At 49.1% G+C, this 22,405-nt stretch overlaps 1 protein-coding gene across 3 annotated transcripts in view; it reads left to right on the forward strand.

The window, feature by feature from the left end:
• Positions 1-22,405, forward strand: part of SYNE3 (spectrin repeat containing nuclear envelope family member 3) — an 88,564-nt gene that overhangs the window by 52,442 nt on the left and 13,717 nt on the right. For all 3 annotated transcript variants that reach the window (XM_035106636.2, XM_035106607.2, XM_035106627.2), the window contains exons 14-18: positions 6,602-6,765; positions 9,090-9,213; positions 12,763-12,915; positions 16,702-16,851; positions 18,720-18,758. In XM_035106636.2, the coding sequence (XP_034962527.2) occupies positions 6,602-6,765; positions 9,090-9,213; positions 12,763-12,915; positions 16,702-16,851; positions 18,720-18,758 (630 nt within the window). The remainder of the gene's footprint in view (positions 1-6,601; positions 6,766-9,089; positions 9,214-12,762; positions 12,916-16,701; positions 16,852-18,719; positions 18,759-22,405) is intronic.

Genomic DNA, 22,405 nt, shown 5'->3' on the forward strand with positions numbered 1-22,405 from the left:
GGCTGCAGAAGACAAGGGGCAGCAGCCAGGCACGGTCAGCAGACAACAGCCCCAGCCCGCCCACCCGCACAGAGAGGTGCAGAGCCAGCCCACCCCTCCCAGAGCAGGAGTGGTTCTAGAAGTGACGCTCACGCTCCCAAATGGCTATCCCCTGACGGTCCTCGCCTTAATTGACAGTGGGGCGTCCGCCAACTTCTTCTCGAGAAGCTTTGCAGAAGAGCACCAAATCCAGCTTTTGCAGTTGGATTTTCCTCTGCACGTGGCAACCATTGACGGCAGGGAGCTGCTGGGAGGGGCCATCACACATCAAACCCCCCCCATGAGAATGACGGTGGGAAGGCACTCTGAGACACTGGCGTTCAACGTCACCACCATCTCAGACCCCCCCATCGTCTTGGGCATGAGCTGGCTGGCGCGCCACGACCCCTCCATCAGTTGGCACCAGAGGTGCATCACGTTTGGGTCAGACTTTTGTCTGGAACATTGCATGCAGCACCAACCAGGGGAGGGGCCTCCGATAGCCACGGTGGCCACCATGCATATCAAAGGGGGTGAGGCAATACCCAAGCAGTACTGGGACCTGCAGGAGGTCTTCAGCGAAGCTGAGTCCGACCACCTACCCCCGCACAGGCCTTTTGACTGCCAGATCAACCTGGTGCCAGGGGCGACGATACCCCCAGCCAAGCTGTACGCCATGTCAGACCAGGAGCTGGAGGATCTGCGCGCTTTCATCGACAAGAACCTCAAGCGGGGGTTCATCAGAGAAAGCAAGGCAGCAGGGGGCAGCCCGGTCTTCTGGGTGGACAAGAAAGACACGCAACAGCGCCGTCTTGTGGTGGACTTTAGACGGCTGAATTCGGTGACAGAGCCGGTGGCTTTCCCCATGCCCAGAGTGGATGATCTCCTGACAGCGGCACGCAGGGGCAAGATTTTCACCAAGCTGGACCTAAGGGGGGCGTACAACTTGATCAGGATCCGGGAAGGAGATGAATGGAAAACCACGATGTTCACGCCTCTGGGCTCTTTTGAATATCTGGTGATGCCCTTCGGTTTGCAAGGGGGCTCAGCATGCTTCCAGGCCTTCATGCACCACGTCCTGGGGTCCCTCCTCTTCAGGAAATGCTTGGTCTTCCTAGATGACATCCTTATCTACTCGAATGACCCAGTGCAGCATGTGAAAGATGTCAGAGAGGTGTTGCAACGCCTGAAGGAGAACCACCTGTATGTGAAGCTGGAGAAGTGCAAGTTTCACACCAAAGAGGTGGACTTCCTGGGCTACAAGCTGTCAGACAAGGGGCTGGCGATGGACAAGGACAAGGTGCAGGCCATCCTGGACTGGCACAGCCCCAGGACGCGCAAAGATGCCCAACGCCTACTAGGCTTCGCTAACTTCTACAGGAAGTTCATCAAGAACTTCTCTCGCGTTACGGCTCCCATCACGGACTGCCTGAGAGGCAAGCAGAAGTTCAAGTGGACACCAGAGGCGCAAGCAGCGTTCGAAAGCCTCAAGAGAGTGTTCGCCTCAGACCAAAACCTGTTCCATGTGGTGCAGGACGCGCCCCTACGCATTGAGACAGATGCTTCGGAAAAAGCTGTGGGCGCGATTTTGTTGCAACTGGACGCCAACAGGGAGTGGAGACCCTGTGCCTTCTTCTCCAGGAAGCTGACACAGCCTGAACGCAACTACACAGTGTTTGATAGGGAACTTCTCGCGATCTACGCTGCGTTCCAGCACTGGCGACACTTCCTGGTGGGCGCCAAGCACCCCATCCAGGTGTGCACAGACCACAAGAACCTGGAGTTCTGGAGAACTGCCAGGGTACTCAACCAGCGGCAGATACGGTGGGCAGAGTTCTTCTCGAACTTCAACTTCTCCATCCACTACATCCCGGGGGAGCAGAATGTCAGGGCGGATGCCCTCTCCCGCAAGCCAGAGTACATGGAGGAGGAGGCGCCACCAGCCCCAAGGCACATTTTCCCCCCGTCGGCATGGTCCTGCGGAGCAGCAGTGGTGAGCGAGGCAGAACTCACAGCACTGACGGCAGCGGATGAATTTGCCAACCGCATCTTCAGAGAACTGAGAGGGGGGAGGGAGCAGGCAAAAGACTTTGCAGAACGCAGAGGGCTGCTTTTCTACAAGGGTGCGCTGTACCTACCCACCACCCAGCTTCGACGTACGGTCCTCAAGCAGATGCACGACAACCCTACAGCGGGGCATTTTGGAAGGGACAAGACCACTCACCTAGTCATGAGACACTTCTGGTGGCCAGGGGTGCGGGAAGATGTTAGAGACTATGTAAGGGGCTGTACCACCTGCCAGCGGGCGAAGGTGGTCAGAGCAGCGCCACCAGGGTTGCTGGAGCCCTTAGCCACACCACACAGGCCGTGGGAAGTGGTGTCCATGGACTTCATCACAGATCTGCCTTCGTCCAGGGGTAAGACTGCAGTGTTGGTGGTGGTGGACCTCATGTCCAAAATGTGTCACTTTATACCGTGTGCCAGGGCAGTCTCGGCAGAAGAGACAGCCAAACTGTTTGTTGATCACATTTTCAGACTGCATGGATTACCTTTAAGGGTTATTTCGGATCGTGGCCGCCAATTTGTTTCCAGGTTCTGGCGGCGGCTCATGAACCTCCTGCAGGTGGAGGTCAGCTTGTCGACGGCTAGACACCCGCAGACCAACGGACAAGCGGAGAGGGTCAACGCCATTCTGCAGCAGTACCTGAGATGCTACGTCAGCCAGCGGCAAACGGACTGGGTGGATCGCTTGCCACTAGCAGAATTTGCCTACAACAATGCAGTGCACGTCTCCACAGGGGTGTCGCCTTTTAAGGCCAATTACGGGCGCGACCTCAGATCTTTCCCAGAGAGGGAGAGGGAGGAGGAGGAGGAGGAGGGCCCACAGGCTGAGGATTGGGCAGAGGAACTGGAGACGGTGCACCAGCAGCTCAGAGAACACTTGGAGAGGGCCAAGGAAGCGTACAAAAAGGGGGCAGATCGCCACAGGCGACAAGGGGAGGTCATCAGGGTGGGGGACAAGGTGTGGTTGTCCTCGGAGGGCCTTCCCACCAGAGGGAGGTGCAAAAAGCTGGCACCCAAAAGGCTGGGCCCCTTCACGGTCACGCAACAGGTAAACCCGGTGGCATACAGGCTGGCACTGCCAGAGGACATGAGGGTGCATCCAGTGTTTCATAGATCGCTGCTGTCGCCGTACAGGGAAAGCAGCAGGCTCCGAGACAGCGAACTAACCCCCGAGGGAGGGGGGGAGAGGGAAGGCAGGGAGCAACTCAATGAGGCCACGGCCATCCTGGATTCAAGGTGGGGGGTGGGGGGACTGGAGTACCTCATGGCGTGGGAGGATGCTCCACCGTCCCAGAATGAATGGGTCCCAGCCACTCAGATACAGGAGGAATTCTTGGTGGAAGAATTTCACGCCCTCTTTCCCCACAGACCCAAGCCCTGGCACATGGAAAGGGAGGGGGAGGAGGAGGAGGCACGGGAGAGCAGCTCACCATGGCGCTGGGAAGCGGAGTTTGAGGAACCAGAGGATGAGGTATGGGTGTCACCGAGATCCACCCAGTCAGAGGAAGGAGCAGATTGGCAGAACGTTTTTACCCCCACCAGCTCAGACGCCACGGACTTTTTGGGATTCCCGTCCTCCCAGGCGGAAGGGGGGGGCTCGCAGGACTGGGGGGAGGTGTTCACACCAACGGGCTCGGAGAGCACCGAGTTTTTGGGCTTCCAGTCGTCACCGACACATGGGGGGGGCCTGGGGAGGGGTGAAGGAGAGCTTGGGAGGGGGGTGGATGTGAGGGACAAGGGATATCGCGAAGTCCCTCCCCTCCTGAGTTCAAGCCCGTCCCCGAGCAAAGGGGAAAGCAGGGAGAGCTCCGATTCCAGTGGGGAAGCAGGAAGTCGTGTCCGAGGCTCAGGCAAGGTAAAGGAGCCAGGGTCCCAGGTGGGACAGGAAGGGGCAAGTAAGGGGGGAAGACCCATCCCCCCAACTCCAGAATTACGCAGGAAGAGGAGGGGCAAGAGGATGGGTCTGCCAAAGCTTTTGTGTTGGAGAAAGACGCGCCAAAAGCCATTAGGAGGTTCTGAAACCGACTGACAACATCGCTCCGTGTAAATAGCAATGACTTGAGCACTGTAAATACGCAGCACCAATAAAAGAATAAAATGCAGAGCTGCGTAGCGTCGTTACTCTGAAGTAGTCCACTCCGGCCACTGTGACAATTTCCTTGTGATGTCATGACCAAGCTGTGCAGGTGACAAATCCACCTGCACCCACCTGGTGTCCTCCAGGTGTTTCTGACTACAATTCCCAACAGCCCTAGCCAGTATGGCAAATGGTCAGGGGTGGAGAAAATTGTAGTCGATCGACATCTGGAGGGCCACAGGTTCCCTATACCTATCCTTGGCTTAGAACAGGGGTTTCCAAACTAAGGCCCGGGGGCCGGATGTGGCCCAATCGCCTTCTAAATCTGGCCCGCCGATGGTCTGGGAATCAGCATGTTTTTACATGAGTAGAATGTGTCCTTTTATTTAAAATGCATCTCTGGGTTATTTGTGGGGCATAGGAACTTGTTCATTTATTTTTTCAAAATATAGTCTGGCCCCCCACAAGGTCTGAGGGACAGAAGACCGGCCCCCTGCTGACCCCTGGCTTAGAATGAAGGTGAGGAACCTCGGGCACAGGGCCTAATGTGTTCCTCCAAGCTTCTCTGTCTGGCCCTTGGGACTGCCTCCAGATCACATCCCTTCCTCGGTCACACGCTTGCCAAGCCACACTTCTCACCAGCCCTTGTTCTGTGCCCTTCTCAAGTGATAAAGGCTCTTGCTTGCCTGGAGCAGCGTTTCTCAACCACTGTTCCGCGGCACACTACTGTGCCGCGAGACGGTGGCTGCTGTGCCGCAACGTGAGGCAACGAGAAGGGCGATTTGCGGCCGCCAATAGGCAGCGCTGACCCGCCGGAAAGGAAGCCGGCCGGGTCAGTCTGGAGGGCGCGAGGGCGCGAAGGGTGTTCCTCCGTCATCTCCTCGCGCTCGCTCCCTGAGCGAGGCAGCGCTTCATGGCCGAGGCCGCCTCCTCGCGCTCTCCCCGCGCACTCAATGGAGAAGGCAGCGGCGCAGGGCGGCGGGGACTCTGGAGCAGCAGCAGCCCCATCCAGCGGCGGCAGTAACAGTAGCAGCCGCAGCAGCAGCCACCCCACCTCGGCGGGCTCCTCGCCGTCCTCCTCCGCCAGCTGGGGAGGGCTCTTGGGCCGCCAAGGAGCAGCGGCGGCTACACCAGCGGGGAGGCCGGAGGGAGGCGGCGGTGGCGGCAGCAGCAGCAGCCCCAGCTCAGCCGCGGCCAGCCCAGGAGGGAGCGGGGGGCTGGCGGCAGGCAGGACGACGGAGGCGGTGCTCGAGGGCTCTCTCAGCAAGTACACCAACCTCATCCTCCCTATTCCTCAGTCCCCCACCCATTCCCAACCCCCAGGATTTGCCCCGTCTTTTAATGGTGGTGTGCCGTGTGATTTTTTTGACGGAACAAGTGTGCCGTGGCCCAAAAAAGGTTGAGAAACACTGGCCTGGAGGAAAGGGTGGAGAAATGTGAATGTGTGTGCATTCACTTTTGCATGACTTTTGCTGTACAAAACAAAGAATTACATCCATTGACCCACCCCCACCTTTGCCTCTGGCTGGCTTTTCCAACCAACCTTGCACCCCTAAAATGTTGCCCTCAAGGAAACGCAGCTGAAAGGGGTTCCCCATCCCAGGTGCAGATGGATGTGTGGCTGATCTAGCAGGGGGTCCTCTTCTGTTTCCATTTACAAAAGCATCACCTGTGCATAGACTGTTAGCATCCGTCTGTTGGAGAGTTACAGCGTCTGCTGTACCTGTAGAGACTGATTCTGGAGAGCCATGTTTTGTTGCAGCTGGGGCAGATGAAGGCGTCCAGTAATGCTGCTGCAGATGCACCGTGGCATTTCTTCCCTCTGCGCTTCTCTCAGTGGCAATTCCTCCTCTGTTCACTGCTATGGATGCACAGCCTATCTGTCTTTCATGGCACTGCGGTTGTCTGCAAGGATTCCCATATGGTGGGGTTAATGCTGCCAGCCTTCATGCCACATTTGCAGATACCTTTGTAACACAGAGTTGGTCTACCACCAGGCCTAGTGCTGGAAGCCAGCTCCCCATAGAGCACATCCTTGGGAATCCTGCCACCTTTCATTCTGTGGACATGACCAAGCCAGCATAGATGTTGCTGAGACATGCTGGGAATGTGGGCTTGGGAGACCACACCTTTGTTTGAGACTCTTTCCTGCTATGTGATGCCCCAAATCTTCCTGACACATTGCATATGGAAGGCGTGGAGGCATCGCTCCTGGCGGGTGTAAGTCGCCCACGACTCACATAAAGCAGCATGCTCAAGACGCAAGCCTGGTAGACCTTCATCTTGGTGTTGGACATTAGCATCACATACTCCCATACCCTTTTGGAGAGGCAAGCCATTGCCGCAGCTGCCTTGCCAATATGCTTGTCCGGTTCAGCGTTGATGGAGAGATACTTTGGTGGCGTCTACATGATTCTGCGTGTTGTTCCCTGTGCCTTTCAGAGGCTGCAAAGTGAGTTTCCAGACAGAGAGATTCAGTTGCACCTCACTGAAGCCCATGGGCAGCTGGTCGGAGAAAACTCTTCGTTGGAAGGTGCTGAGAACATCCAAGCCAAAGTGAAGAGGCTAAAGGAATCTTTCGAGTCTCTCGAAGGCATGGTGTCAAGGTAGGCGGATAGGCAGCTCTGATGTTTTGCACTCCAAGTTGGCTGGCACAGAGGACGGATGGAGAAAAAGGGCAGGTGAAGCCGTGGTTGCATTGTTAGCTCCCATTTTCTCAACAGTTTGAAAGGTCTGTGTAGCTCGTGGGCTTCCAAGAGGCAGCTGCTTTGGTTATCATGAGAACAGAATGCTGGACCGAATAGGCCTTTTGACTGATCCAGCAAAGCCAGGGCCGGCTCTAGGTATAGTCCCGGTGGCGCGGGGCGGCAGGGCACCGGGTCGGCAGGCGGGAACCATGCTGCGCACTGCGAGGGTGAGGGCGCTGGAGCGATCTCCGCGCCTCAGCGCCAGGGTGCCCGACCTGCTTGAGACTGCCCTGAGCAAGGCTCTTTTTATGCCCTTAGGTAGCATTTCCAGTTTGGGGACTGCCGATCCTCATTTGACAATGTCGCTCAGCCTTGCAAAAAAGCCCACTAAAGTTACTAGCCTGCAAAAGTTGCTGGCTGTGGCAGAGGCTTCCCTCCCCTGCCGGTCAGCTCAGTTTCTTTTCTAGTTGCAGAGGAGCGATGGAGGACTCTGTTCCTCCTCCACCAGCCTGTTCATTCGCCTGCTGGCAGTTCCATGTTGCCCATGGCTCCTCAGCAAGTGCTTAAGTAACAGTTCTGATATAGACATGGCACAGGAAGCAGCAGGCAGAGGGGCTTCCTTTCTGAGGAACTGCTGCATGAAAGCTCCAAAATCCTGCAGCAGTGGTTCTAGTGTGGTCAAACTGTTTATCTAAATGCATCCCACAGTTTATAAAGCTGTATCCTGGTAACAAAGGAACCCAGCAGCGTTTGTGCTCTATGGAAGCCTACAATCAGGAACCAATTCTCCTCCAAAATAGGCCCTTTTTATTTTCCTAAGTAGAAAGTAGAAAGACGTTTCTGTTTTCATAAGGTGCATTTAAAGTACATTTCCCCACCCTCCCACGAATCCTAGGAACTGTAGTTTTCCCCTTACAATTCCCAGGGTTTTTTGGCTCAGGGGAAAGTATGCTTTAAATATATTATGCTTTTACACATGTTGGAAGCCACCCAAAGTGTCTGGGACAGGGCACAGATTTATTATTATTATTATTATTATTATTATTATTAACAGTGCTTTTTTCTGGGGGTACGCAGGGGTACCCCTAAACATACCCCTAATCATTTTGTGAATCTAAGTTTGACCTCCAGTAATTCGATGAGTAGGAAAATGAGAGTACCCCTAAACATTTTTTTATAAAAAAGTAGATTAATAATAATAATAATAATAATACATAGCCATAAACTTAAATGATCTTCCCACACTTAATCCTTTTCTGTGTGTGTGCATGTGTTTCTGCTCCAATATTTAATCACTTAAGCTCCAATAATTAAGCATTAATTTATAGATCTTTCCCAATGCAGCTGAATAATAGCATCTAAGTCTTTATGAATCATTGTGGGGTTCTGGGAATCTGAGCTTTTCCCCCCTTTCCTTTATCCATAACTTTCCTGGCAAGTTGTATGCTTTTCTCTTGTGCCCAGACTTTCCCCCGCACACACACACACACACACACACACACACACACACACTTTCCAATCTAAGTAGCTCTTTCTTTCCCCACCTGAGCCTGTCAGGTTTCCTCATCAGTTCAGAAACCATCCGTGGATTGTAACCGTTTCCTAATCACAGCTACGAGCGCTCTGCTAGAACAATCCCCCAGAAAGTAACAATCCATTTAAAAAGTGGCCTTAAAATGGCAAGACCATGTCCAGGTAGAATGAATAAAATCCGCTGGCAGGAACTTGTCACGGTATCTTTTACATCTCTGCTTCGTCCCGTGATGCCGCTGTGCTTGTGCTGTTTGGGAGCTGGTGAGAAAGCTTATCCAAGCAAGGTCATCCATGAATCAAGATGAAGGCAGGGATTTAATGCCACAGTCTTCTGGTCGTTCCCAGCGCAAACATTTCTGTGTGCCAGACAGAACGGTTCCCCCCCTCCTCCCCCCGTGCACTCATCTCGGGGTTCTCCTGTCATTCCGGAGTAGATTGGGGGGGGGGTTCTAACTACCCCATGCTCCTTCCATCCCTCCTCCTGATCTGACCGCTCCCTCGAGGACACCAGCTCAGGGCTCATGACAATACCGGCCACAGCTCAACACGCTATGAAGTGGACTGCTGCCCATGGAAATCTTTAGTAAGCTTAGCCTTAACGGTTTAGTTTGTGGTCCCAGGATGAATAAGGGAGGCAGTGTGTTTTATAAATGTTACAAGCCTTAGCTTAACTATCTCTTCCTTCCCACCCTTCTTCGGTTTGACCATAGTCTCCTCCAGAAAATCCACGCAAACAGGACAACTGTAGATGCCGGCAAGAAAACAAGCTTTTCAGCCAACATGTCATCCCATGGTTTTGCCATTCGCTCTACAGAAGATCTCAACCACTCCTTGGTAAGAAAAGCATTTTAGTCACCTTTTTGCTATGACTTAAGTTTTGTGCAACAGGGCTAGCAAAGGAACGAGCCTCTGTAGCAATTTCCCAGCTGGGGTCATAAAGGTGAGAACCTGTTTCAGCCAGAGTGTCGTGTTCCCTTGTGTTACCTTGCTTCTCCAGACACTAGGTCAGGGTTTCTCAAACTTGGGTCTCCAGCTGCTGTTGGACTACAATTCCCATCATCCCTGACTGCTAGTCCTGCTAGCTAGGGATGATAGTCCATAATCTGCTGGAGACCCAAGATTGGGAAACCCTGCTATAGTTCTCACCAACTTCTGAGGATGGAAATCAGACTGGCTCAGACTTGCCTTTGTCAGGAAGCGCATTGTAGATTTGTACCTGTGTAAGATGAGGGACGCGGGTGGCGCTGTGGGTTAAACCACAGAGCCTAGGGCTTGCCGATCAGAAGGTCAGCGGTTCGAATCCCCACGACGGGATGAGCTCCCATTGCTCGGACCCAGCTCCTGCCAACCTAGCAGTTTGAAAGCACTTCAAAGTGCGAGTAGATAAATAGGTACCGCTCCGACGGGAAGGTAAACAGTGTTTCTGTGTGCTGCTCTGGTTCTCCAGAAGCAGCTTTGTCATGCTGGCCACATGACCTGGAAACCGTACGCCGGCTCCCTCAGCCAATAATGCAAGATGAGCGCCACAACCCCAGAGTCGGTCATGACTGGACCTAATGGTCAGGGGTCCCTTTACCTTTAGGATGCTAAATCTTTGTTCAGTGTAGGCAATATGAACTGGGCTCTTCTGTCTGTTATTTTTGCTTCGCCCAATTGGTGCTTGGTAGGGAGAACGGTGTGTGTGTGTGTGTGTGTGTGTGTGTGTGTGTGTGTTTCACAAACTCAGATCTACCAATAGGCCAAGTGAGCTGGCCACCTCAGAGGACAGATGCTGAGGGATTTGTGAGGGCAGCAGCACCCCAACCCCTACCAAGAAAACCCTCCTGAGCACCTCAGTCATTCACTTGTCTTAAGTGACAATGCTGAGTGTGCCACAAAAGCTGCTCTGCTGCACCCCCTAAGCTGGCCTGTGTGCTCTCAGTTACAGAGGCAGATGCTGTCCGTTTGCCAGTGTGGAATTGATATTTAGCTGCCAGCGCAAAGCTCGTCTCTTTTGCATTGTACTGCAAACATAGGAAGCTGCCTTAAATTGAGTCAGTCCATTGGTCCACCGAGCTCAGTAATGTCCACACTGACCGACAGCAGCTTTCCAGGTTTCAGGTTGAAGTCTTTCCCAACAATACCTGGAGATGCCTGGGATTGAACTTTCTGCAAACAAAGCCGCTGCTCTACCACTGAGCTTTGGCCCTTTCGCCAAGGAGGGAATACGAAGAGGTGGCTTTTCCTGTATGCAGGGGCTTAGCTCCAACACGATGGGTGCTGGAGCTCAAATCTAGTCTCATAAACTCCCACCTTCTGCCTTTTATTCCCAGTCCTAACTGGGACAGGCAGCGGTTACTCAATAGGGGAGGAAATGTACTCTGCAGATGGCAATTGGCACGCTCTTTTTTTATTGCCATTGCTTTACATGTTCCAGGACTGACCCCTGACATTGAAAATAGGTGGCAGGACAGAGTGTGCAGGTGCTGGGTCTGAATGTTGGAGAGAGCCCTGGTTCAAATTAAGTCCTGATTTTGCAGCAGTCCCTTTTTCTTCTTCTTTTTTTTGAAAAAGAGGCCCATGCTGCTTTTTGTTTTAATTCCGAGTGTGTTTTCTGCAGTTTACAACTCTTCGTTCAGCCATCAAACTTTTTAATAGGGAACCTGGGGCCATATTCACAGCGGGTGTAGCTTGTAACACTGACATTCAACCAAACGGCAAACACCTTGGGAACGGAGCCTGTTCTCGGCTCTGAAATCTTTTGAATGTGAAAAGCGCCGCCTTTTCCAGTACTGTAAAAGTCCTTCTTAGCGTCCTCCCTAAACTGGGGATCTGCGTTCATTTCGGAGCGAATGAAGAATGGAATCAAATGGGACCCACACTGTGTTCAGGGAAACATCATTGCAGATCAGAGAACTCCTTCTTGAGCTTTGCGTTCTGCTCCTTGGTGGCAGCTGGTGGGAAATCTTTCTGCCCACCAACAAGCATACGAAGGACAACCTTTTGGCATCTTCCTGCCCCCCTCAGAACCAAATTTCAATCTAACCTAGCAGCAACTTTGGGGCACATTTATAACGGCAGCATTGGGTTACATTGTGGGTTGAGCAGAGAGGTTTAAGATCTTTCTGCCCAGTCCTGTGTCACAATAGGACTAATCCTCAAGAATCAACTGTGGGGGTTTCTCTGTGCATGTGCCCCCCAGAAGGCAATGTGACCCTTGGGCTGAAAAAGGGTTAGTCACTCCTGCTTTAAACTTTTTTTTCCACTCCACCAATCCAGTTTAAAAAATCAAATAGTGCCCCAGCCTAATTATTATTATTTATTATACAGTGGTACCTTGGTTGTCGAATGGCTTGACTCCGGAACAAATCGGCTCCCAAATGCCACAAACCCGAAAGTAGGTGTTCTGGTTTGTGAACATTTTTCGGAAGCTGAACATCCGACACGGCTTCCGCTTGAGTGCAGGAAGCTCCTGCAGCCAATCGGAAGCCGCGCCTTGGTTTTCGAACAGTTTCGGGAGTTCAACGGAGCAGATTAAGTTCGAGAACCAAGGTACCACTGTATTTGTATGCCATCCTTCATCCATATATCTCTGGATGATTTGTGTCATTAAAATACAAGTTTAAAAACACAAAGTCTACCATATATAAATAAAAATGTAAAATACCAAGTTGTGTATGCTCAGCTTGCTCCGAAACTGCTTGACTGAATTAGTTGAAATTTTGACACAATGTTGCAGTCCAATACGGGAGTGTTTGTATAAACTTAGATTGTACAGATGTCACACCTATCACAGGTAAAAACATGCTTTTTTGGATTATTATTTTTTGGAAAAAAACAGAGAAACAGGGACAGGAGAGGTTGCAAAACATTGCCCTCTAGCGGTGACACCACTGGTACTGCAGCTAGAAAACCTTCCCTCTCCAAAGCAGCTCAGCTCAGGTTTGCAGCCTGGGCTGAATGGAGGTGCAGGCTCGCCTCGGTGGGGGGAGGACGGGATCAGGATAGTTCATGGGTCGGGAAGGGGTGGGGGGAGTCACAGGGATAAGCCACAGCAACGCGTGGCTGGGTACTGCTAGTACATAATAAAAGCAAACCAAAACAATAATCTCACACCACCTCCCACAAACACATTTTAAAGGATACAGGATGTTAGTCAGCCAAAGGCCTGGTTGAAGGGAAACATTTTCGCCTGGCACCTAAAGGCGTCTAATGAAGGCACCAGGAGAAACTCCCTGGGAAGAGCATTCCACAAATGGGATGACAGAAGACAAGATAAATGAATGATTTGTTTCATAGCTGACTCTGCTGGGCATGGGATACAACTAATCAATAACTCATGGGCAAAAGTGCATGCTCTTGACTTCTACATTTGTGTCTTTTGCAATTGTTTCTGCAACCCAGGAGAACATGGCCAAAGAGGAAGATACTGATGATCTCCAACTCATTAAGAACTTTGAGCAGTGGCTGCAAGAAGAAAATGCCAAGCTGTCCGAAATTCTCGCCCGGAAACCATCCGGTGGCGAAGAACTTAAAGCAAGACACAGCAAGTTAAAGGTTTGTTCCGCTCCACAATGCTGCATTAATTTTGCATTACTGTATGGTGTGCTTGCATGTGTGCTTGAGAAGACATCCCAATCTGGTCTGTTGCAATGGGACAGGGACATAAGGGATAAGCTGCCTTATGACAAGTCACAGCGTTGGTCCGCCAAGCTCAGCATTGACTGCACTGACCAGATTGTAATCTGCACTCCAGGTTTGCAGGCAAAAGCATCTCCCAGCCCCCACTTGAGATGCCAATAATTGGGCCAGGGACCTCCTTGCATGCACAGCATGTGCTCTACCACTGAGCTGCAATCCTGTCCCCAATTTCCCCAGAGAAGTCTTTCCACATCTTTCAGACTAGCATAATTTTAAAAGTAGTTCAAAGTAGGGTTGTAGAGTTGGAAGGGAACCCAAAGGACATCTAGCCCAATGCTAAAGAATCCCTGACAGAAGACCACCTGGCCTGACTTCCGGTCTGTCGCGGCGGAGAGAAGGACGCAGGGACCTCGCGCGCCGATGTCCCTGGCTTCGCGGAGGGGGGGGAGGTCCGCAGAGCGAGCGGATTCCCCGTAAAAACACCGGGTAGAGAGTCCCGGTGACTCACGCGCCCAGCGGTTGCTCCATTTTTTGCGGATCCCCCGCTGCCCGAGAGCTCAATAGAGCGATCGAGAGCCGGCGGGGTGGAACCGCGGGAGCCATTTTGGGCTATATCTTACCTCCGAGAAGTGAAGCTCCGAGTCCTGACCCGGCAAGCGGCAGATTCTTCCGAACAAATTTAAACTTCCAAAAAGTAAGTGGAATTGCGATCACGGACTTCAAATTCGTTAATTGGAAAAACAGGAGAGACTTTAAAGAAACGGAAGTCGGTCTCTTCCTAATGGAAAATTGGGAGGCGCTTTAAATAATCTTAAGCTGAACGACAAAAGGCATCTGGGACTGTGGACCCGAGAGAAAGAAAGACCTTTTTGAACCCTCTCAACTCCCGAGTCCGGCACCCCTTGAGGTACAGCATTATTAAGGGGGAGAGCGCTTTGACAGCTGTCAAAAGCTGTCAAGCTGTCAAAAGACCGGGTGGATTTATTGCACTGTTATAATCAGTAAAAATTGACTGAAAATGTGGTAGAACTATTTAATATTGGAATTAAGAATGGAGTTGTGATTGAGTTAAAAGACAAAGGAAAAGAACAGCCAAAATGGAGTCGACCGTCTGAGAAAGGAATTTTCCAGCACCTCTTTGTTCTCCACCTCCTGTTTGTCTGCGGTCAGGAGAAATATGAAAACAAAGTACTCTCGAGCCTTCCAGGAGGCTGTGCTAAACTATCTACAAATATGGGAGGATATCTACAAGGAACGGCAGCATCCCAATTTACCAGCAGACGAGGATGAAGTCCAAGTCCAGGATTTAGAGGAAAATTTGATTTTGGAGACTGTGGAGACTGAATCTGGATGTCAGGAGAAACAATTAGATGAAAATCTTAAAGAGGACTTGGACTTTAAAAAATACGTTTGGGATGAAGCAAAGCATGGACCTCAAAAGGAAGAAAATCAAGCAGAGCAAGAAAATGAGAAGCAAAGGAATTTGAGGATTGATGGACTTGAAGATCCTGGAGGGGTTGAAATGTGGGGTGATGTTAGGGAGGAATGGGAAAGACAGGGGCAGGGGGGGCAAGGGCCTGGAGATGGATATGGGAAAGAATGGGTGTGGGGTGAATATTCTAGTTAAAAGACCTTGTTTTTAATTTCTGAGAGACGGTTTTTGAAATTTTGGCCTGTTAACGGAAATGCTGATCCAATTGGGGGAAAAGACTTAGGGAGAGGAGATGGAGTGTAAAAATGAATGGAAAAAGTTGTGCTTTCTGGAGGGAATTATAAGAACGGCTTAGGAAAGAATTTAAGTTAATATAAATTTTTGTAAGTTAAGTTAGGTTTAGGCAGAAAGCTGTCTACTCTCCTTTCCTTACTCTGAGATACTCAGTGGCAGGGGGTGCTCAGTGGGGTGAGGAGGGGATATAATGGAACCTTGGAAATGCTGTGCCCCACAGGTTCCTCTTGTGGCAGGAGGGGGTCTGTGGGAGGGCAGCATGGAAAAGGAGGAGGGTTGAGTTAATATTATAAGAAAAGGATTTTAAACTGAAATAGAAAACCCGCCATAATTTTTAGATTTTGCTTAAGGAAAACCAGGAGGAAGACTATCGAGGAAGTCACAAGTATAAGGTTAAGGTAATAAGAATTGGGGAGTCAAAATTCTCCCCTATTATGTTTGTATTTGTCAATGTATACTTATGAATGAGCTGGGGGAAACCAATCCTCAGAGCTCCTCCACTCCTGTCCTTTCAGTGGCAGGGGGGGGAAGAGGGGGGAGGAGGGAGGGGGGAGGTTAAACCCAACTTACAATGGACCCCTTTGATTCTCAAAGCACACGGGTTTCACTGGTGGCAGAGGTGAACCAGTGGGTGGAGGGAAAACGAAGGGACAGTGTTATATTGTATGTTATATTGTATGTTTGTGTAGTTTGTTTAGTTTTGTTTGTAAAATTAATAAAAATTATTTTAAAAAAAAAGAAGACCACCTGGCCTGTGTTTAAAAACGTCCAATGAAGGTGAGGCCACCATTTTCTGAGGGAGTCCATTCTACTGTCAAGCAGCTCTTACCTTCAGAAAGTTCTTCCTGGCTGCTTCGTCGAAATCTCCTTTCTTATAAGTTGAAGCCATTGGTTCAAGTACTCCACTCTGGAGCAGGAGCAAACAAGCTTGCTCCTTCTTCCATGTTTGAAGATGGCTGTCATATATTCTCTCAGTCTTCCAGGCTAAACATGCCAAACTCCTGCAACCGTTCCTCATAAGGCTTGGTTTCCAGGCCATAGATCACCTCGGTCACCCTCCTCTGCACACATCCCAGCTTGTCAATACAGTCGTACCTCGGAAGTCAAACAGAATCCGTTCCGAAAGTCCATTTGACTTCCAAAACATTCGACTTCCAAAGCGCAGCTTCTGATTGGCTGCAGGAAGCCGTGGAAGCCCCGTCGAATGTTCGACTTCCAAAAGAACGTTCGAAAACAGGAAACTCACTTCCGGTTTTCGATCATTCGGGAGCCGAAACGTTCAACTCCCAAGGTGTTCAGGAGCCGAGGTACGACTGTATCCTTGTCTTAACTGGTGTTTTCTTCCTTTCCTTCTGCCTTGTGACAGCCCTTAAGATTTTTGATACAGTGGAACCTTGGGTTACAAACACCTCGGGTTACAAACACTTCGGGTTACAGACTCTGCTAACCCAGAAGTAGTACCTCGGGTGAAGAACTTTGCCCCAGGATGAGAACAGAAATCGTGCGGCAGCGGCACAGCGGCAGTGGGAGGCCCCATTAGCTAAAGTGGTACCTCAGGTTAAGAAAGGTTTCAGGTTAAGAACGAATTAAGTTCGTAACCAGATGTACCACAGTATCTAAGATATCTCCTCTTAGCCTCCCCCGTATCCAGGCTACACATATCCAACTTTGTCAACCTTTCCTTCTAAAGCTTGCTTTCCAGACCCTTGGAAGAAATATATAAATATAGTTAATATATATTTACGAAATATAAAAGCATGTAAAATAAAACCAGGCAGCTACACAGGAATAAAAAAGGGAAGCGTCACCACTTTGTGACCCGCTTTCCCCTTTGGAAATATTTGTGAAATGCCCCCAAATTCCTGTATGTGTACAGTAATGGTAAAAGGCAGTGTGTTCTCTCATCACCGCTACCACCTCCATCGTTTGCACAACAAAACGGTGCTTTATCTTTCCCCCCCCCCTTTCCCTTCCAGGAGCTTCAGTCTCACGTTCCGGAGGGTCAGCAACATTTTGAAGATCTCCTGCGCCTTCAGCCGATTGTTAAGAACTCCGATGATCTGGAGGAGCTGCGCTACCGATGGATGCTCTACAAGTCAAAACTGAACGATTCCCGCAACTCTTTGGTAGGCCTCTGAGGATAGGTGGATCAGAGATCTTTTTCCATTATCCCATTTAGAATAAGGGTGTTAGGCTTGCGCTGTTCCCCTTCTACCCAGAGGAGCCGTATTGTGCATGGTCATAAACAAAGAAAAGATGTGCAGTTATACTTGGATAGGAAATGGGTATATCAAAGTCTGAAAGTCATATTCACATGTTTTGCGGATTTTTATTATTTGGAGCATTTGTACTCTGCAGCCGAAAAGGCTTCCAATCTTAAAAAAAAGACACCAAAAAACCAGGACAAAGAGGGGAAAGGAAACAGGAAGAGGGAAGAGTGGAAAACAAAACTCAGGCACCAATTCTGAGACAGTTGTTCTTCTAATGACCAGCTGGCACAGTTCAGGGATAGCAAGTGCCTGGTACAGCTGGTCTATTGAGAACGCTAATGGGTTGGGCCCTGCTTCCCATCTCAGATGGAATGACTGCCCCCAAGTGACGGTGGAAGGAGAGGAGGCTCGATGAAACTGATCTGAAATGTGGAATAGCACAGGGTACTAAAGGGAGTCTATGATTATCCTGGGTCCCATGCTGTTGGTGCCCATCAGTTCGATGCATTAGGCAAGGAAAAGTGTACTTGGGTTTGCTTGTTTGTTTGTTTGTTTGTTTGTTTGTAGCTGAGCCATGGCAAATTCAAAGTACTTGAAACTGACACTATGAATCTGAGTCTTTAAAGGTGGGTGTGTTACTAGCTGCCATCAAAAGCAGGACCATCTTCATTTTCTTCCACTGCAGGGGTGGGGATACTCAGCCCCGGGGGCCAAATGCAGCGTTCTATGCCCCTCTCCCTGGCCCTCAAAACTGTCCCCAGCCCAGGCCACACCCACTCCCTGGGTCAACATTCCTTGCCGGGCCTGTTTTACACCCTTGAAAGTTTTTACCTGGTTGGAATAGATGCTTGCCTCTATGGAGGATAGAAAGTGGGGGTGGGCTGGGGAGTGCATGTTAAAAACCTAGCCTGCCGTACAAAGGGAATATTGACATTCATTGCTCCTCCCACTTTGCCGCTGGCTCTGCCCACCACTGGCATGTGGCCCCTGGAAGGTTGCAGAGAATGGAATGCGGCCCTCTGGCTGGAAAAGGTCCCCACCCCACCCCGTCTCTGTTGTAATGGAGGGAGGAAATGTGTGCTTCCATTGCCCTGCACATTTCCCTACCCTGCTGTACTTCATTGGCCGACGCTTGCGATGTTTGGGGAAATGTTGCAACATGCCTTTAGCTATTCTGCATGTCGTTCGGGAAAAGATGGGGCAGGCAGGCCATGCAGCTTCAATCTTTGCTGTTTTGTATGAAGAAAGTGCTCCAAATTTTAAAGGAATTTGCTCTTCTTCATTTCCCCAGTTCTAAATGCAATGATTTTTTTTTTAAAAAAAAAGTGGGGTGAATATGGAGTAATAAGAAAGCTAGGTGGGGGGAAATACATAACAATCAAAAGTTGGCTAAAGGGCAAGAAGTTAGTGTCCAGTGTCCTTACTCTGTGGTAAATGTGTGTAGGAATCCAGCCTCAGTGGTGCGATTTTACTGTGCCATCTCCTGCAAAACTACAATTAGTCAGAAGGTGTCAGTGAAATCATAGTTATTTCTCCTGTAAGCCTAAACCAGACTTTAACTTGCTAGGGAACAAAATCCATTTGGAATTTAAACTGGCCGTGTGCTATGAAGCTCATTAAATAGAAAATCACCTGCTGCTTTAGCTTGTCCAGACGATGAGAAATTTAAAGCAACATTCCCCTCGTGAAATAAACATTGGCTTATAGGTTCCTAGGGGATACCATGGTTTCTTTTCTTAAAACAAAAAACAAAAACCCCAATGCTTTTGTCTTTTTTTAAACAGGCAACAAGCTCTTTGGAGGAGACAGACACATTTAGAAAGGTAAGAGTGTGTTTTTGTTTGTTCACAGAAAAGGAGAGGGAAGGGCATATGTGTGTTTGTGTGTTTTAAAAACATAAAGGTAAAGGGACCCCTGACCATTAGGTCCAGTCGCGAATGATTCTTGGGTTGCAGCACTCATCTCGCTTTATTGGCCGAGGGAGCTGGCGTACAGCTTCTGGGTCATGTGGCCAGCATGTGGCGAACCAGAGCAGCACACGGAAACGCCGTTTATCTTCTACTTGCATTTGATGTGCTTTCGAATTGCTAGGTTGGCAGGAGCTGGGACCGAGCAATGGGAGCTCACCCCGTCACGGGGATTCGAACCGCCGACCTTCCGACTGGCAAGCCCTAGTTGTCCAATAATGAAATACAATATATTTTGTTATGGAGGGCACGGCTGCAGGATTAGAGTCCCCAACATAGAATTATACGACATTGCCAACCAAGTCTGCCACATAATCCTATGCATTCTAGAAGACGAAACAAAACAATGGGTACACCTGGAGAGAGACATAATCAAAAACACCCCCACCATAGCATACCCATTCCTCCCAAACAAACTAAGGAAAATACCCACAACACTAAACAGGTTCACACAGACCATACTTAAAGCATGGAAGGAAGAAGGAGGCAAACTGTCCCCAACCTCAACCCCACTGGCTCACCACCCACTATTCCATCACGCAGCACAAAACTTCCAGGTAAACACCTGGCAAGCCAAAGGCTTATATCGTCTAGCAGACTTCTACAAAACTAACAAAGCCATATTGACAGAAGAAATACAAGACAAATTAAGGGACACCGAAATGCCCTGGCTAACACCACCAGCTAAATGCCTTCCTAAACAACCCAGTAGTAAAATCAGCAGCAACTAGACCCTTGACAACCTTCAAAAACCTCCTCCTAAGAACAAAGGGACACGGCAAGGGGATGGTATGCACAATATACAAAATACTGCTCCAAAATCCCACAAACCCCCTTGACATAATAAACAAAAAAGGGAGGACATAGGCTATGAAATTAACCCTACTTAATGGACTAGAATGTGGTCCAACCCTCCCTTTTAAATCCATCTCAGCTACAAGAAAAGAACTCACCCTGAAACTCACTTACAGATGGTAACTAACACCATGGAAACTAGCACTGATATGCCCAGGAGCCGCACCAAAATACCTCCACAAGCGCATACCTCCACATGTGGTGAGACTGTCCCAAAATCCAACTCTTCTGGACATCAGTTATACAAGACAACTGAACAAGTATTAGAAGTTACCCCAGAACTGGCCCTACTGAACATCTTCCAAGATAATAATGCCCACTCACATTTTAAAGAGCTCATAACCCACCCAGTCTCATCAGCTAGAAGCATCATAGCCAGACATTGGAGAGACCTGTCAAGAGTAAACATGGACCAATGGTATCAAATAGTATGGGAAAACTTACTAGAAAAACTAACCAATAAACTGAAACAGACACAGAGACAAATAGAAGACACCTTCACCCCGCTTTGGTTCCCTTTATCACATACGTAGCCCAACAAGACACCAACAAGAATCCACCAACAGCATGTAAATCAATCTGGCTCATAGCTGCCAAGTTTTCCCTTTTCTCGCGAGGAAGCCTATTCAGCATAAGGGAAAATCCCTTTAAAAAAGGGGATAACTTGGCAGCTATGATCTGGCTAACCTGATCCCAAAACCCACCCTCTCACGCACATAAGCAAATCTCACTGCAGCCAACCAAAGATAGCCAGCCACACCCTAGGCCACCCCCCCAACCTCTTCCCCCCTCTTTTCTTCCCAACCTAATACTGCAGGCAACACTAATGTCTCACTATATATATATATATATATATATATATATATATATATATATATATATATATATATATATATACACACACACACACACACACACACACACACACACACACACACATATATATATATATACACATATATATACATACAGAACAGCCACTCTCTTTTAGCTCTCCTTGCTTATCTCATTGACCATTAATAAAATTGTAGAGGAAAATATATATAGAGAGAGGAGTGCTTCAAGAACACAGAGAAAGAGTTGCCCTTGGTGAAGTCAAAATAAAAATTAGAGGAAAGTACACTAAAATGTGAAAGTAATTTTTTTAAATGCCAAGCACTTTAAAGCAGTTTTCACTAACCTGGTGCCCTCCAGTTACTTTGGACTATTGTTCAGCCATGATGGCTTTGCTTTGAACCACTCTTGGCTCCTTATGTTGAGGAGCCCTAAATATCTTTTTTCCTAACATGGTTCACCCTTTCCTGGAGGTGTGCATATATGTCCCAGCAGCCCACCCATGAGGTAGATTACACATTCCTGTTTTCCTCGGCCTCCAGTGTGCTCCCACCGCTGACCTGCGAGGTGAAATACACACACTGTTAGCCACAATTGTTGTTGGTGTTGTCATTTAAATTTGTATACCGCCCTTCATCCGTAGATCTCAGGGTGGTTCACAACACGAAATTACGATATAAAAAAACACAAAATACATAATCAAAACAAGAACAAAAACAAACCAAAACTACCCCCCCTCCCACAACACATTTAAAAGGGCATCACATGTCAATCAGCCAAATGCCTGGATGAGGAGGATATATTAAATTGGCAGGGGGTTGGACTGGATGGCCCTTGTGGTCTCTTCCAACTCTATGATTCTAAGCCAGTGGTTTTCAGACCATTTGCCTTCAGGAGAGATCTTCCCCTAGTGGTTTGTCTACTAAGGAGCCACCAAGAATCTGCTACAATGCCCCTACGGTCCATCAGGGAATGTTCTTCCTCTTGCATGGAGCTTGATGGAGCTTCATCCAAGGAATTGACATGATCTATATTACCTGCTTAGCTTCAGCAGTGCTGCAACCTCAGATGCAACCACATCATTCCATGTGGCTGCACACAATCTTTTGGATTCTGGCTATTAGTTGGATGGGGGACTCAAATGTTGGATATTGCCAGCGCCCAGCTAAAGTCGATCGATTCCCATCTCCCTCCCTCAGTAGGAACAGCTCAAGCGGCGGGAATGTTTCTCTTAGCATCCATTATACCCCAGGGGGAAAACATGCTGTATTTAATTCTTGATGGGAACATTGCCAGACGCTGAGACAAAAATACCATTTTCCTCTGTAAGGGATGGTTCGAAAGACCAATCAAGGCCACCACCACCCATTTTAATATTTGCTTATTTTGCTTGTATTTTTAGCTAACCCTATCCCTACTGGCTTATATATGAACATCTATATAGAGCTAGTTAGATGTCATGTGCAGTGCAATCCTGTGCATGTTTTGCTAGAAATAAGTTCCACTGATTCAATTATACTTAGGCAGCATTCACATTTAATGCACTTGTTAGTTTGTTAAATTTCTATACTATCCTTCATCCAAGGATCATAGGGCAGTTTACAATATAAAAACACAAAAAAATGCATAACTCGTATATGTGTTTGCATACATATGTACTACGTAGGGATGCTCAGAAAATTCTCCCCACCCCAATGTACAAGGAGTATGGAATTGCTTTGGTGTTTCTCCAGCTGTCTGCCCTTCTTCCATTTTCAAATATTTTTGGACTGCTGCTCCTCAGGCCCATCTCTCTGCTCACCAACCCCCATTTT

Source organism: Zootoca vivipara, chromosome 1, assembly GCF_963506605.1.
Source record: "Zootoca vivipara chromosome 1, rZooViv1.1, whole genome shotgun sequence".
NCBI lineage: Eukaryota > Metazoa > Chordata > Lepidosauria > Squamata > Lacertidae > Zootoca > Zootoca vivipara.